The sequence below is a fragment of the Erinaceus europaeus genome, chromosome 2 (assembly GCF_950295315.1).
Source record: "Erinaceus europaeus chromosome 2, mEriEur2.1, whole genome shotgun sequence".
Lineage (NCBI taxonomy): Eukaryota > Metazoa > Chordata > Mammalia > Eulipotyphla > Erinaceidae > Erinaceus > Erinaceus europaeus.
In genome coordinates this window covers 108,875,572-108,893,293 of record NC_080163.1, presented here as the reverse complement: position 1 = coordinate 108,893,293, position 17,722 = coordinate 108,875,572, and the positions used below count along the sequence as shown (strand labels likewise).

General features: G+C 40.7%; 1 protein-coding gene across 1 annotated transcript in view; it reads left to right on the top strand.

Moving 5' to 3' along the window:
• NUGGC (nuclear GTPase, germinal center associated) overlaps window positions 1-17,722 on the top strand; it is a 46,501-nt gene that overhangs the window by 11,397 nt on the left and 17,382 nt on the right. Inside the window, exons 3-12 of the mRNA XM_007517289.3 lie at window positions 786-890; window positions 1,815-1,923; window positions 3,141-3,363; window positions 3,839-4,075; window positions 7,808-8,017; window positions 8,823-8,998; window positions 10,702-10,720; window positions 10,985-11,074; window positions 13,122-13,227; window positions 14,714-14,847. Of these exons, the coding sequence (XP_007517351.1) occupies window positions 786-890; window positions 1,815-1,923; window positions 3,141-3,363; window positions 3,839-4,075; window positions 7,808-8,017; window positions 8,823-8,998; window positions 10,702-10,720; window positions 10,985-11,074; window positions 13,122-13,227; window positions 14,714-14,847 (1,409 nt within the window). The remainder of the gene's footprint in view (window positions 1-785; window positions 891-1,814; window positions 1,924-3,140; window positions 3,364-3,838; window positions 4,076-7,807; window positions 8,018-8,822; window positions 8,999-10,701; window positions 10,721-10,984; window positions 11,075-13,121; window positions 13,228-14,713; window positions 14,848-17,722) is intronic.

Genomic DNA, 17,722 nt, shown 5'->3' with positions numbered 1-17,722 from the left:
CTCTGCTTCTTAGAGATTTATATCCTTGCCTATATAAGGGAAGTAACTTAACCCTCTCCCCCCCCCCACTTTAATATCTGAAGGGCACACACCCTAAACTCTTGAATTCATATTTTCATCAACTCTTTCATCATACAGATGAAGAAACTGAGGGAAAGGTGTAGATTTCCCCTGGTCATGTGACCCACTTATTCCTCCACATTCTGTTCTTTGTCAATTTCTATCCCACTTTGGAAAGATCTCCTAGAGGACATTTGTCACCGCACAATTGTCCCTGATCTGAGCTTCTCTTATAGTGACTAATTTTCTAAACTTGACAGTTGGGGACCAGAGAGATAACTCACCAGATAGCGGTATCTTCTTTGCCATTCAAGTCCAATATTGGCACCACATTTGATGTGCTTTGGCACCAAGGAAGCTAGAGTGCTGGGTGCTGTAGCTCCTGCCCCTGCTGACAAAGCCACCCAAAGCACTGAAATTTTTCATACACAAGACCTTAGCATGTTTCTATACAAACAAACAAAACAAAACAAACAAACAAACAAAAAACCACAAAATAACCAAATGAAAAAAACTTGGCAGTTAGTAATGAATACCCCACCATTTTGGCTTCTGAGTAAATTCAAACAGGAACTTTCCATCTGGGGAGATACTATGAATTCTACGTTTTGGAAAGAGTTGCAAAAATTCTTGACTCTCAGGAGTCTGGTGTGTATATAGAAGAGGTCTAGCAAATGTGTCGTGCCCAGACCCTTTTACTTTATGTAACCTCTGTTTATCTCTAGTTGATGACAATTTATTTAAAGAACCAATGAAAAAAAGGAGAAGATCAGATCGAGACCAGCGGTTCCGAGCATTTCCCTCTGTGGAGCAAAGCTCTCTAAAAGAGTGTGAGTGTCGTGAAATTATTACCTAAATGGTTTGAATGGGGCTCTGTTCTCCCAATAGATGATGATGCCCAAAGGAAGAGAAGGTTAGCTTTGGAAGCAGAATGAAATATCTTCAAAGGTATCTGGTCCATTAAAGTTTCATGTGGTGTCTCTCTGCAGAGGTACCTGATCTGACAATTTATCTCTGGATATTATCTGAACAACCTCTTCCTGATTAAAGCACATACTGAAAATGATTGCTTCGGTGCTTTTGTGATCTCCTTGTACTTTTTTTTCTTTTCTTTACTGATCATGGGAGAAAATATTCTAGAAGAGCTAAAACTCTTGGCAAAGCATATGATGGCTTGTTGTAAGGCGTTTTAGAGCTGGCTGGCTCCTCGGGAGACTTTCAGGAACAAGGATTACTGTCTTTGATGAGTTATTATCTCTTAAGTTAAATAACTTGCTACTCTGTAGACTTGACTCTGCATTTCTCTCTGAATTAGTGAGCAGACCCCTTGTGCAGAGACCTAGTGTTTGAACCCTGTGGGTCTGATATGTGTTTGAGCATGATGGTTGACCCCCCGGAAGCTCATCTATCAGACTCCCCTTGGCATGCCAGCCTTGTGGTCAAGTGAGATACGGCCAGAGTACATGGGGGAATTCCAGCCTTCCTATCAGCCTTGCAGCATCACCCCACACCTCCTCTGGTGGGCTTCACCTTCCTTTTATTTCTATTTCCCCGTTCCTACATCACCATCCATACCCTCTCATTGCCTTGCTCTCTTTTTCCCTTCTAAGGAGATATTGGTCTCATTAGCCAGCTGGCTACTTCCCCTGCACAGCTACCCCTTTATAAACTTGTAACTGCATCAGTAAAAACGTCCCATTCTCTCCAGAACCCCATCAGGTATATCCCAGATAATACATCTCTATTGATTTCAGATGAAAAGCTGGAATCACGGACCAAAAGGGTGTTGAGCAACACTTACCAGAAACTTATCCACTCTGTCTTTTTGGATGACAACATTCCCAATGGAGTCAAGTATCTCATGTGAGTCTGATCTCAGCTACTATCAGACACTTCATTTAAAAAAATTATTTATTAATTAACCTGAAAATGTCATTCAATACTCAGCTAAATATGTTACATAATATGTTATATAATTTGTTATTTCTCTAGAGAGAAATAACCAGAGCATTGCTGTGGCACATGTGGTATTAGGAATTGAACTCTGGACCTTCTGTTTATAAGTCCCAGGTACTACCATTGACACCACCTTGACCACCCAGCTACCAGCGGATCTTGTGCTGACCTCTTTCCTTAGATGAATGTAATGTCACACAGTGCTTAACAGCAGGGTATATTTTGAAAAATGAAACCTCGGTCTATCTTATCATTGTGAACTTCATAGAGTATAATTATACCAATCTACCTGGCACAGTTCATGACACAGGTAGGGTCTGTGGTGCAATCTATTATAATCATGCCATACAGGCACTCCATCTTTGACTAAAATATCACTGTACATGACTGTAGATGATTTGCTCCAACTGGGAAAGGGAATTTTCAAATGGGAACTAAACAGAGATGGCTGAAAGTATCCCTAACTCTGATAACTGCCATTTGTTGCCAAGGTAATCTGCTAAATACATTACCTAACAGTGTTATTCTATATCCTGCTAAATACATTACATAATCATGTTTTATCCAGTTTCCATACCCCTCTATAGTGGGTGTTATTCCTAGCATCCCTAACCACTGAATTTAAGGCCCAAAGACTCTAAGATACTGACAATCAAACTTCTGCTACTTAAAGACTGGGATGCTTCTCAGGCTTGTGACTCTAAGCCTGTGCCCCAGCTTGTACCCAGGATTAAAGGATTTGGGTAGTGCCCAGCCTGCCTCTCCTGCTCAGTAAGACTCAGTGTTACTCCATTAATTCTTTATGTCACCATACTTCTTATATCCAAGGTTAAAACCATGTGCTTTCTGTAGAACACAAAAAGGATGCTTCAGATCAGTGAGTATAGTACAGAGGTTTGGAGCATCGCTATCAAGAATCTTTCCATAGTCTTTTCTTAACCTTACCGAAAACTCTGTGTAATAAATCAAAAATAATATTCCCTTTAGACCAAAGAGAGGGCAGAGTCTCAGAAAGATGTAGCAATTTTCCCAGGACTAAAACAGTTCCTTTCTGCTCAATTTCTGTGTTATTCCCATTGTGCCTTTTTGACCATGACCTTGTGCATCTGAAAAAAATGATCTAGAAATAGACTTCTTGCCTTGATTGAGAAACCGTCACTGGAGCCTATCTACATTGGATTATTTGGAAGCACAGGGGCTGGGAAGAGCTCCTTGATCAATGCCATCATCCAGCAAGAAATGTTTCTACCAGTGTCTGGAGAAAGTATATGCACCTCATGTATAGTACAAGTGAGCTCGGGCTGCTGCGAGCAGTATGAGGCCAAAATCCATCTTCTCTCTGATCAGGTGAGTGTCTCCCTTCCTCCAACCCTTCCTCTTTCTCTTGTCCCCCTTTTCCTTCTTTCCTTCCTTCCTTCCTTCCTACCTTCCTCCCTTCCTTCCTTTCTTCCTTCCTTCTTTCCTTCTTTCCCTCCTACCTGCTTTCCTTTCTTCTTCTTCTCTCTTTGAGATTAATGCTATATTCTCATTATAAATATAGTGTTTATATTAAATGAAAAGAACCCAGTGCAAAATGAGAAAGTTCAACAGAGAAAAATTGAAATTCTAGCCTGGATGCCATCACAGCTTCTTATGGGACTTAATCCATTTTCCTCCAGACCTGAAAAAAACAAGGGGGCAGGGTTAGATGATCTCTGCTGGATAAGATTATCTTAAATACCCTGTATGTGCAGCCCTCCCCCCCTCCCCCATGAGGATCTCCTCCTTTTGTCTACTTTAGGGATCTGTGCCCTGAGTGATGATCCCTACTTTGTTTTGATAGGAGTGGAAGGAGGAGCTGAGGAACTTGACCAAACTCCTGCACAGGATGGAGGAACTGGGAGGTGAAGAGGAGGAGGAAGAGGCATGGGACAAGGCTGATGTAGTTGAGGAAGCTGCCTGGAAGCTGCAGATGCTTTACGGAAGTGGGGCTGAGAGGAAGAGCTATGAGGAATTACTGAGTGTGAAACCTACAGCAAAGATTCCCACCTCCAGAGTCATCACCCTAAAGGCAGATGAGGTAATATCAAGATTTCTTCATTTGCTTTCACTAGGAGTCTCTAGTAAGACAACTGTGTATTTTGGGGCAGGAGTGGAGAAATTTTTATCTGTCAAGGGCCATTTGGATATTTATAACAGCATGCTGAGGCCATACAAAATTATCAGCTTAAAAATTAGTGCTTCCCTAGCAAAAAAAAAAAAATTGTGCTTAAGGGGAGTCGGGCAGTAGCACAGCGGGTTAAGTGCAGGTGGCGCAAAACACAAGGACCAGAGTAAGAATCCCGGTTCAAGCCCCTGGCTCCCCATCAGCGGGGGAGTCCCTTCACAAGTGGTGAAGGTGTCTGCAGGTGTCTATCTTTCTCTCCCCCTCTCTGTCTTCTCCTCTTCTCTCCATTTCTCTCTTTCCTATCCAACAACGATGACATCAATAACAATAATAACTACAACAATAAAACAAGGGCAACAAAAGGGAATAAATAAATAAATATTTTAAAAATTAGTTCTTAATATTTCTCTGAATAAAGCTCCCAAATTTATTGAGCTTTGAGTCCAACCTGTGGTTGCTTTGGCAGAGCCAGACCACATGATTTCATGGGCCATATATGGTCCATGGGTGAATGCTCCCCACTTCTGCTTTAGGGTATTTACTCCGGAGTACAGTGTAAGAAATACATACCCAAATCAGAAGTATTCATTGACCAGCTAAGTTATTTTTCAGAAAAATAACTGGAAAAGTTTCTGATAATTTTCCAACTCAGAAAATATGGTCACCATGTCATGTCAGCTTTCTATAGCCAGTGGCCTTTTTTTTTTTCTTTCTAATTTACTTATATTAGCCATGCAGGAAGAATCTTTTCTCTCCAAATTTAGGAAGTTTATTTTATTTTTATGTTAAATATTTCATTTTATTTTAATGAGAGAGAGAGAGAGAGAGATACTGAGAAAGACCAGAACACTGCTCAGCTCTGGTTTATAGTGGATTAAATCCAAGATGTGGCTCCTCACCACTGCAATCAGACAAGAAAGAGATATCAAAGACATACAGCTTTGGAAAAGAAGAAATCAAGCTATCCCTGTTTGCTGATGACATGATATTATGCCTAGGGAACCCAAAAGACTTCACAAAAAAACTATTGGAAATAATTAATAAGTTCATTAAAGTATCAGGATACAAAATCAATAGATATAAGTCTGTGGCACTTCTGTATACAAGAAGTCTGAGAAAGGGAAATAAAACACTCAATCCCATTTACAATTGAACCCCCCAAAAGATAAAATATCTTGGGGTGAATCTAATGAAAGAGGTGAAGAATCCTTACAACAAAAGAAAAACTATAGGACGTTGCTAAAAGAAATAGACAAGGACACACAGAAGTGGAAGAACATTCTTTGTTCCTGAATTTAAAGAATAAACATTATTACAATGGCCATTCAACCACAAGAAATCGACAATTTCAATACAATCCCTATCAAAATTCCAGTGACATTTTTCAAGCAAATCAAATAACTTGTCCAAATTTTTGTGTGGAACCACAAAAGATTATGAATTGCCAAAGCACTTTTGAGAAAAAAGGAAAAATATGGACATATTGTGCTCCTCAACTTCTTTTTATACTGCAAAGCAATGGTAATCAAAACTGCATGGTACTGGAATAAAAATGAACTCTTGGATTAGTGGAGCAGAATCAAAATCCCAGAATGAGCCCACACATATACAACCACCTAGAATATGATAAAGGGACCAAAACCATTTAATTGTGTAAAGAAGGTCTCTTCAATAAATGGTGCTGGGAAAGTTGGACAGCCACATGTAGAAAAGTGAAACTAGACCACCAAGTAACAGTGTACCCTAAGGTAAATCAAAATAGATTAAAGATCTAAAATTTATTTAAATTTTTTTTAAATTACCATCCTGGTTATCACTAGGGGTTGGTGTTGTCACTATGAATCCACTGCTCCCAACAGTCATTTTTTTCCTTTTTTTTTTTCCCCCTTTTCTTTTTCTTTTGACTGAACAGAGAGAAACTAAAAAGGGAGGGAGATATATAGTAAGGGAGAGAGAAATAGAAACACCTGCAGATATGCTTCACTATTTAGCAGCCCCTGCAGATGGGGACCATGGGCTCAAACCCGGGTTCTTGTGCTTGGTAACATGTGCACTTAACCAGGTGTACTGCTGCCTGGTCCAAGATCTAAAATTTATACAAGAAAATGTTAGTGAAATTTTGTGTGACCTTCACATCAAAGATATATTTGGAGACTCAAACCCCTGGGCATGTGAAATGAAAAGAGTAAATAAATGGGATTATATGAAACTAAAAATATTCTATATATCAAAAGAAAACTACATAAGGATAACCAGGCAACCTAGTAAATGGGAGAAGACATTTGCACACTACATATGAGACAAGTGACTGATATCAAACATCTATACAGAATTGACATAGATCTACAAAGGAAGCAAAAACAAACCAATAAAAAAAGTGGGCCAAAGAATTAAACAGACAGTTTTTTAAAGAAGTACACATGCCCTACAAATAGATGAAGAAATGCTCCACTTCACTTATCATTAGAGAAATGCAAATTAAAACTACACAGAGATATCATCTTACACCTGAGAGAATGGCTTATATCAACGAACCAGGAAGTGACAGGTGTTAGAGAGGTTGTGGAGAAAAGGGAACTCTGTTTCACTGCTGATAGGAAGGCAAACTCGTGCAGCCCCTTTGGAAGACTGGATGGGTAGTTCTTAAGCAAATCAAAATGGAACTACCCTATGATCCAGCAACACTACTCTTAGGCATTTATCCAACAGACACTCAAATACTAATTAGAAGGGCATATGCACCCTTATGTTCAAAACTTATGTTCATAACATAATTATGTGCATTATTCACAATAGCCAAAGAGTGGAAGCAGCCTAAATGCCTATCAATAGATAACTGGCTAAAGAAGTTATGGAATACATATTCCATGAAATATTACTCTGCAATAAAAAGATGATATTGTGCCCTTTGGGGAAAAATGGATAGAACTGGAAGTTATTATGCTTAGCAAAATAAGTAGAGAGATGAAGACAACTACCAGATGGTTTCACTCATATGTGGAATCTAGAGATCTATTCACATAAACAAGCAGACAAACAGAAGCAAGCAAACTGCTTGTAAGACTTGTGAGAACTATGGTGGCTATCTTTGGGAAGTGGGAAGGTGGGGATACAGACCTTTGGTGGTGGGTGTGGTATGTAACTATGTATTGTAATCTTACAATCTTGTAACATATTATGAAGAAGGAGGAGGAGAAGAAGGAGGAGAAGGAGGAAGGGAAAGGGAAGGGGAAATGGAAGAAGAAGGGAAAGGGGAAGGAGAAGGAAGTGGAAGAGGAAGAAGAACAACAACAACATGCTGGGACCTGGAAGTCCCAGGCATAAAAGTCTTTTGTATAACCATTATGCTGTCTCCTTGGCTACTTTCATTACTTTTAGAATTGAAACAGAATTTAGGAGATGAAGTGCCCTGTGAAGCAGTAACTTTCCTGAAGCCTTATTCTACCTGACTTTGGTTTCTTTTTGCATGTTGAAGATGTTTCTAAACCTTTTAGAGTGGAACACAGCCCCTCAAGTGCCCCTTGATTAGTACTGCATCCAGTCATTACTCACTGTCACGCCAATGAACCCAAATCAGGTCAATCCAGGAAAGCAGAGCTGGGAGACAGGGCTGTCTGGGCAGTGAATCTTATCCTTTTTCCTCAGGCAGGAGAGCTGTCTGGCAAACTGGACCCCTACATCCGGACTCAAAGGAGAGACTGGAATGGAGAATCAGCTGAGACACAAGTCTGGCCCTTGATCAAACATGTGGAGGTGATTCTTCCCAAATCAATGCTGCTTCCAGAAGGGGTGGTGCTGGTGGACATTCCAGGCACTGGTGACTTCAACAGCAAGAGGGATGAGATGTGGAAAAAGGTGATTCTCTTTCATAAGACATCAACTTCCCCCCCCCTCCCCTTAACTGCTTATTTCTTTTGAATACAACTGAAATCAATAAAGCAAGCCAGTGATGGATCTGGGGCTTGAGGACTGCTTTCTCAAATTCTATCAATCAGTAAGGCCTCAAGCAGCTATGAAGCCTCTAGCATGGACCAAGCAGGGTGCTTGTAGTGATGTGGATTCCAAGGTGAAAGTGTAGATGTTTTCGGTTAGCAAAATAGCTCCCTTGGATAGTGTTCTGCTTTGCCATGTGCCTAGAACCCACTGAATTGAAAGGAACTTTGGTTCTGTGGTCTCTCTCTGTCTCTCTCTTTCTCTCCATGATTTTCTGTCTCTGTCAAAAAGAGAGAGAATGAATGAATGAATGAAGGAGAGAGAGAAAAGAAAATGTAGCTCACCACATACCCTTTGAAGGAATGTGTGTGTGTGTGTGGGGGGGGTTGCAGAAAATTGGTCCTTTGCATTAACTCTGTCTGAGAGATGCAGGTGAATCCAGGTGCTGTAGGATACAGAGGTGATGGCCAAGCCACCACTTACAGCTCTTAGCAGTCTTGAAGGGCAAATAAAGGTGAAGCAGAGGTTGTGGCAAGTACAAAGGTAAAGAGAGATAAGAGAGTGAGGCTCACCTGAGAAGCTGTCAGTTGTTCAGTGTGACTGATGCTGGGTGAGAGGTGGGACAGGAGGCAAAGTGTGGGGCTGTCAGTGTTGCCTTAACAAATCATGAACTCTACCACAGAGATGTCATTTACATTCTTACCCATCTTGTGACCATGCTTTGCAGACCATCGATAAATGCTCAGCTATTTGGGTGGTCAGCGATGTAGAGAGAGTGTCTGGGAGAAGAGCCCATGAAGTCCTTCTGAATGAGAGCATCAAAGCCTGCCAGCGGGGCTTCTGCAGGGATGTGGCCCTGGTGATCACCAAGACCGACAAACTCCACTTGCCAGAATACTTAAGGTACCCAGCAGGGCTGCCTTGGATGGAGCAGTAGTCCCCAGAACTCTCATAATCAGGGACTAGGCTCATGACATAGGAAGACTTGGGGCTTAAGGGAGGGAGGCTTGGAGAGGAGGAAGTTGGGTGACTTCCTGAGACCTTTGGGTAGGTTATTTCAGAGGAACTACTTATTCCACCCCCCCCACCAAAGCAGGCTGTTCTTCCCCAGCTTGGGGGGGCCTGTTCCATGTGTGGGATGCAAAGAACAACACTGTGAGTGGTGTGGGGTGATGTCCTGCCTGCCCCTTACCCCTGCCCCGAGTCCAGGTATGGAAAATGTGAACTAGAGAAAATTTCTACATCACTGGCTGGCATAGAGCCACACAGATACATCAGGTTCCATTTCATATCTGTTGACTCCTGAGATTTTTAAGCCTATTTGGAACAAAATTCTCAACGTGGTAGGACTTTGAGCAAAGTCAAAGTATTCTGAGAATCATACTGTAACAACAACAAAAGGATAAAAGGTCAGCACTGTAGACCCTACTTGCTATTAATTTTTGTGTATTTTTTTTGCCTCCAGGGTTATCACTGGAGCTCAGTGTGAGCACTATGAATTCACTGCTCCTAGTAGCCATATTTTCCATTTTATTGGACAGAGAGAAATTGAGAGGGGAGAGGGGAGAGAGAGAGAGAGAGAGAGAGAGCGCAATTTGAGCACTACTATGGCCATCTATGATGTTTCACTTGTTTTATCATTCCTGTTTTTGTTTTGTTTTTGCCCTAATGCCTCACACCCTATACCAGACATGCTGAGCTACCCAATCCCTCCCTTTAACTTTTTTGCTCTTGGGATCTATTAATAGATCTGCATTTTAGCTTTATCTTGCTCCCTTGGCAGATTTCTTTTACCTCAATTGTTCTCTTTCCAGTGATTGCACTGAAACCAGACATAATTTAATTGAACCTATAAATATTTAGTGAGCACTGCAGTGAGGACTGTGAATTCAAAGCTGAATCATGGAAGTCACCAGCTTAAGTAAGCTAAAGGCTTTAGAAGAGGAAGAGCTTCAAGAACTCACATATAAAGGGCTGCATTTTGACCAAAGCTGGGGACTGAGGCTACAGAAATTTCCACCTTTGGGGGCTGGGCAGTGGCACAGCCTGTTAAGTACACATAATACAGAAATTCCTACCTATCACACAGTGTTGAAAAATAAAGAACATTTTTTCAAATGGACACTGGAGGTGGATCAGAACTGAGAGCATTGGGGGCCAGCAGTGGTGCACGAATTAAAGTGCACCCGTGTGAGAATCCTGATTTGAACCCCAAGCTCCTAAGCTAAAGGGAGGGGCCACTTCACAAGCAGTGAAACAGGTCTGCAGGTATTTATTTTTCTCTCTCCCTCTCTGTCTTCCTCTCCCTTCTCAATTTCTCTCTGTCCTATCCAAAAATATTTAAAAAACAAAGAAAAAAGACCATAGAAGTAGTGGATTTGTAGTGCAGGCACTGAGCCCCAGCAGTAACCCTAAAGGCGAAAGAAAAGAAAGGAAAAGAAAAGAAAAGAAAAGAAAAGAAGAGAAAAGAAAAGAAAAGAAAAGGAAAAGTTAAGTATTTAGATCTGAGAAAGAGCTTAAGCGAAGGTAGGAAGACTTTCAGGAAAACTCAGAGACTATTAAACAATAATAAAAGGGAAGTAATTGTTATACTTATCTCATTTCAGGGAAAGAAAAACAGGAAATGTAAGTATAAACTACTTTAATCTACCTTTATTGAAATATAAGTGATATACAAAGAAATTACATATATTTAATGTATGCATCTTAATGACTTTGGACAAATGCATAGATTAGTTTTTTAAATACTTTATATTAATTTGAATACATGTACATTTGACTGTCTGGATCAAATGAAGATCCAATCCCACACTGTGTCTTACCACTTTTACTTGTAGCACTTTTGGAACCCTGAGCTTTGACATGTTTTTATTTCCTTTCACAATCCAGCAAACTATTCAAAGTAAGCGGGAGGCTGTTTTAGAAAGAAATGAAATGATAAAACAACAGAAGAGTCGAATCCTCAAGGAAAAACTTCAGGTGAGTTAGCAGGATTCTCTGAGTATGTTTCTGCTATTCAATCACTCTGACAAGAAACAACTGTCTGTTTGGTTTCTGGTGGTAGCAAGGGTACTGAGGCATATGCAGTGCCAGAGATCAAAACTAGCCTCTCAGGTTTGCAAAGTGTGCGCTTTACCCACTGAACCATGTCGCCAACTTCTGTTTTAGTCCTGACTATAAGGGATTACAATCTGCCATTCATGTGGTCCTTTGCCATCCCCCAAGAATTATACGCTCAAGCTCTTCTGTGTCTTTCCTCTAGAAAGAGATTTAGGGGGCCTCATGGTGGCACACCCAGTTAAATGCACATACTACCATGTGCAAGGACTTGGGTTCAAGCCTCTGCTCTCCACCTGCAAGAAGTACACTTCAGGAGTGCAAAGGTCTATTTTTCTCTCTCCCCCTCTCCTCTCAATTTCTTTCTGTCCTATCCAGTAGAATATAAAGTAAAGAAAGGAAGAAAGAGAAAAAAAAAGAAAGAAAGAATAAAGGAAGGAAGAGAGAGAAAGAGGGACCAGATGGTGGCACACCTCATTAAGATGCCCAAGGACCAAAGTTTCAACCCCCCCTCCACCAGTCCCCACCTGCAGAGGGAAAGCTTTGCAAGTAGTGAAGCTGTGTTGCAGGTGTCTCTTTGTCTCTCCCTCTCTATCACCCCTTTCCTCATGATTTCTGGATGTCTCTATCCAATAAATAAATAAAGATAATTAAAAAATAAAAGAGAGGAAGGAAGAAAGGAAAGAAGGAAGGAAGGAAAAAAAGTGGCTGCTGGAAGCAGTGGATTAACAGTCACTGAGCCCCAGCAATAACCCTAGTGGCAATAATAAAAAAGAGAGAGGGAGATTGAAATCTCACATCTTTTTACTAACTCCCTAAATACCCATGCACACACCTGGACACTGTGACTTTTTTCTTTTATGTGAAATGAAAGGTTATGCATGACTTCATTTTGATGCTTTTCTAAGCACAGAAAATGACATTCTCATATGATTGATTCTTCATTTCCTGACATTTGGTTAAACATTACTCAGCATTTAAATATGTATGATTACTCATTAACCACCTGACAGTGAAACTTGCATTTTCATAGGGCCTATGCCTAGATTTGTGCTGCTAAATGTTTTAACAATCAATTCTCTACTAAAAACAAAATCAAAAACAAACTGGGAGACCTTGTGCTTTTTTGACAATTTCCATGGTGCAAATATTCCCACTATTGTCAAGGTCTTCTAGAAAACATCTAGGTCCAAACTGGTCCCAGAATATAACTGTCTTTATCAGAGTTGTGCTTCTTTTTATTCAAAAAGAGTCCTGGGACCTCTTCCCCCTCAACATTTATTTATACTTGGATTTGGATATATTTTGGAATAGTTTATATATATGCTCATTATTATTATTATTATACATTTTTTCCTCCAGGTTTATCACTGGGACTCAGTGCCTGCACTATGAATCCACTGTTCCTAGAGGCTATTTTTTCCTTTTTGTTGTCCTTGTTTATCGTTGTTGCTGTTATTTTTATTGTTGTTATTGCTGTTGTTGTTGGATAAGGCAGAGAGAAATGGAGAGAGGAGGGGAAGTCAGAGAGGGGGAGGGAAAGATAGATACCTGCAGACCTGCTTCACCACCTGTGAAGTGATCCCCTGCACCAGGATCCTTATGCTGGTCCTTGCGTCTTCTAAGCTTAACCCGGTGTGCTACTGCCCAGCCCCCTACATTATGTTTTTGACCTGATAAATAAAACTTCCAGGAGAAGAGGTTCTATGTAGCAGCTTTCTCATGAGATAGGGACGGATGTAAACATGTGACATACTGAACACTGTTAGTCCTGCTTTTAAATCCAACACTAACCTCTGCACACCATCTCCCAGGCCATATTGTTAGTTCCTTTGGGGAGTAGGGTGGGAGGGCTGTTGTACAAATAAAAGCAAATGAGCTGTAGTTTGCTGACAACTCCCTTGAGATTCCATCCTTGTTTCCTTCACCATGGTTGAGTCATTTTGTCCCTGTGCGCCTTTATCTGCAGATAAAACTTCTCAGTGATTCCAAGGTTCTGGAAACATCAGATCTAGTGTTCACAGTCAGTGCCCAGGAATACTGGCAGCAGGCACTTCTTACTGAGGAGGAAACTGGTAACTGATAATTTTATCTCAGTCACTCAATTTTTCAAGATGTAGTTTGGCACTTACTCTAGAACATTTTATGCCGCGTATCCTGTTTGCCAATGTCTGTGTACCTATCAGCAAATAGAACTGCTTTTCTCTCTGCATTCTTCTGTGCCTGAGACAATGGTTGCTCCTCTTCCAAATCTTACCATGAGCTGGGAAAGGTCAGTGATACGTGGTCATGCCCATAGCGTTTGGCTTGACATTCCTCACTTACCCAGCTAGTTATTCAAAGTACTGAGTAACAGACTTGCATGGCACAACTGTTTTCTTCTTAGAATTTACAATCTCATTGAAGAGTTAAAACAAAAACCATGTGCAAAAACCAAAGTAAAAAATAGGTAGTTACACAGTGCTGGAGGAAAGTAGAGGTTCAGAGAACCTTGATCTCTAATGACTTATGTCCTATGAAAGACTGAGCTTGAACTTGACTTGAGCTTGAAATAACTTCAAGAGTGCATGCATTTTACTAGCCATGCATGAATGTGAAAGGAGGCAGAGGAGCAAAAATATGAAATGTTCCAGAAATGAGTGAACTGTTTGAATGAGGGGTCAAAAGAAATAATGGACATGACATATGTAATAAACAATATGGAAGACTTGTTTCTAGCAATCATGGGAGTGGAGGATAACAGGATGACATCTGTTATCTTCTGCAAAACATTACAGTTAAAATAGATTTCTAACCTAGAATCCCACTCTGATTCCTTTCTACAGAAAGTATGAATTATTTTGTTTTTAGAATTGTTTGATAGAAATATAACATCTAGGGGGAACCAAGAGCTGAGAACTTAGACACCTGAATCCCTTTGGCTGAACTACTCAGATTAATTACTTCAGAGGGAAGTGCCAACTTGAAATCAGGCTGCACTTTTTCTATATAGTTTTTTTTCTATTACTAAATAAATATTATTCATCTTGATGAACTTTTAGTCATTGTTCCCTATTTTCTAGATTGAAAAAATGCCCTCAGAAATGTTTGATTAGAATGGGCATCCAGGTCACATAGGGTCTTAAATATGGTTACTTCATATTGTTATCCTGCTTTGCTAAATTTCTTTTATGTCTTTAAAATATATTTATTTATTTTATTTTTTGAATATGAGAAAGATATGGAGAAAGAGCAGAGCATTGCTCAGCTCTGGCATATAGTATTGTGGGTGATTGAACCTGGAATTTTTTGTAGCCTCAGGTATGAAGGCCCTTTTGCATAATCATTACACTGTCTCATTCACCCTATTTTTATGCTTCTACTAGTAATTTAAGATAGGTTTCCCTCTGCTAATTTCTATGATTTCTCTCTTTTTAACATGTTTATGTTGCTGTGAAACTATACCCCTGTAATTTTTTTGTTTGAAAAAAAGTTTATTTAATTTCAATAACCCTGTAGTCTTATAAGTCTTATAAGCCATTCCTAAATCAAAGCTAAAATAAAATTGCTTGTGAATTTCAGAAATCCCCAAGCTGAGAGAGTATATCCGAACAAGGCTCTTGGACAAGAAGAGGAGGAGGGTGACCACGTATGTTACGGAAGCTTTTGGTCTGTTGCTGCTCACAGACAGGTTCAACTCCACAGAAAGCCTGCCGGTATGGAGACATGTGGCCTGTGCCTTCACTGCTTTCCAGTCTGACGAGATAGTTCTCTTTTGCCATGTTAGGCAACTCACTTATTGTGCGTGGTATCTTCCTATTAAAGCAAGATACTATGCTCTGAGAGTCTAAAGAGACAGAAAGAATAAGATGGGAACACATTTTTTTTTTTTAAAGAATGGAAGACAGGATATTTTCCCTGGCACAGGACGGCAGGGAGAAGAATGTAAAAACAGCCAGTGGCTTCTTCCTCTCTCTTGGGGTTTGAACAAGATGGAATGCATTTACATAGTGGCCAGAGGGATTTGTTTATTTCTAGCCACTACAGGCGGCTCTTAGTTATCCTGCAGAGGCTTGTTTATGTGCACAGTCTCAGAAGGTTTCATCTGTCTGAGTGCTTCCCTCATGCCCTACATTATCAGAACCTTAAGTACAGCAGGAGCACAAAATAATGTGAGAGGTTCAGTCTGTTCAAGACCTCACCATGTGCTTCTTTTTCTTCATTTGCCTGTTGATTCCTTTCCTTGTATCCTGTGCAATAAATGAGTTATCTAATGAGCAAAATAATAATAATAATAATAATAATAATAATGTGAGAGGAAGGAAAAGAGAGGGACACTTTAGCAAAGAGTTTAGGCACTTAACTTCATTTTCAAGATGTAGGTCTCTGAATACCTAGTTTAAAATAGTATTTCTTGGGAGGTGTCTCAGTGGCAGAGTACAAGGCTTTGTATGTGTAAGGCCCTGGATTCAATCCCAGGCCAGATGGGACAGGAAAGACAAAAAGAAGAGAGAGAGAGAGAGAGACATAAATGGCACAGTTGTGCTCTGGCCTCCCTCTTTCTCAGACACACTGAATTCTCATAGAATTGGACAAATTGATAGTTTTTGGTGAATGATATTTTAACCTCAAAATTTGGTAAGTAAGCTTGCTAAGTTAGGGGCTGGGGAGAGTTTTGGAGAAAAGTTCATTTCTGGAACCAGTATTTGTTTTCTTAAGAGAGGCATTGGCCAAATCATATATAAAATCAGAACTCTGACAAAGCACCTGTGGTAACCTGCCTAGGAAAACCAACCTCTCCATGTAAGAAACATCTCAGGAAGCCAGTCTGTAGGAAATCTCTTGTCTCTAGTTATTGCCATCACTAGTAACAATCTAGGAAACTAAGCAACAACTCCTGGAATAATCTCATGGGTCCAGAAGATCTGTTCTCAAATGGCTGACCTGGATTAGTAACTGACAGCTTACCAAATTTTTCCTCTCTCTCTCTCCTCCTCCTCCTTCCCTCTTTCCCTTCCTCTCTCCCTCCTTTCCTTCCTTCCTCCCTCCCTTCCTTCTCTCTCTCTCCCTCTCTCTCTCTAGATAGAGACAGGGATGTAGAGTTAGAGTGAAAGCAAACACAGCACTGAAGTTTCCTTCAGTTTGGTTGATGTCAGACTCAAACCTGAACCTCTCACATGGCAAAGCAGCACACTAGCCAAGTGAGCTGTTTTACCAGTTCCAGCTTCCCTGATCTTTATCTCTGCATCCCAATTTAGAACTAGCAGGAGAATACCAAATAAGTTGCCTAAAGAATGACCCACAGGGGTCAGGTGGTGGCCCGCCTGGTTGAGAGCACACATTCCAAGGTGCAAGGACCCAGGTTCTAACCCCCCAGTCCTCACCTGCACAAGGAAGCTTCACTGGTGGTGAAGCAGTACTGCAGATGTCTCTCTTTCCCTCTCCTCTTTATCTCCCTTTTACCTTTCAATTTCATTCTGTCCTTTAGAAAAAAAATGGAGGCGGGGAAGTTATGGTGACTGACCCACCAGGCCCAAGAGATAACTCAGAGTAAATGACCTTTGCTTGCTCTCACTTGGGTAGTGCTTGTTCCCATACTTCACCTATCAAATTTGCACAATCAAGTTGTCTGATGCTTGGCATGAGAACATGGACAGGGCTGAGGAAGTACACCAGTGGGGCTCTCTGAGAGTTTAAGGGGTTGGCCAGGGAATGTGGGAACATGAACCTAGGAGGGCTTGTGGATTGGCCAGGAGAGGCAGGCATTGGAGGTTTGACTTCATTTTGAAGTTGAGCATGCCAACGGTAGATTTCATAGTTTGGGTCAAATGTCCACCTTCAAAATTTTGTTTAAAAGTGATAAAACAAAACCTATGACCTTTTTTTTTTAAAAGAAAGATTTTATTTATTTATGAGAAAGATAGGGGGAGAAAGAACCAGACATCACTCTGGCACATGTGCTGCCAGCGACTGAACTTGCGACCTCACCTCCCCGGACCACAATTATGACCTTTTTAATGATATTTCATCTGCTTTGTTTTGGACCGGGTCTGTAAAAAAAAAAAAAAAAAAAAAGAAGAAGAAGAAGAAGAAGAAGAAAAAGAAAAAAGAAAACCTTTCTGGAATCTGAGATTTTTCTCATTTGACTTTGTCCTCTAAAATTTGGGGGGATAGTTTGACCTCACTTCCCGAAAAAGTCCTTCAGGGTGAATGGTGCCTCTGCCCAGCAAAAGATTGCTTTTGGAAGTGCTGATGGAAAAGGAATCAGAGGTGGTGCTGTGTGTGGTTGGCTTGTTTTGTTTTATAAACACAAGATCAAGATACTTTCGGTCAATCCCAGGGAGTCTATCATCGTATAGAGGGGAGCCTGTCAGGAGCCAAACCCATCCTGGGCATCACAGTGCAGTGACAGAGACAGGAACAGAGATAGACACAGAGATGGCTGATCGACTTGCCTGGGGTAGCTATCTAGAAGGGCTGCCAGCAACTTTTCTCAAAATTCTTTGGCCTTGAATGTGATTCTTGGTCTCAGTTCTGTGATGGGAACTTGGAAGGCCAGAATGATGTCAGTCCCTTTGCATATAAAGAAAA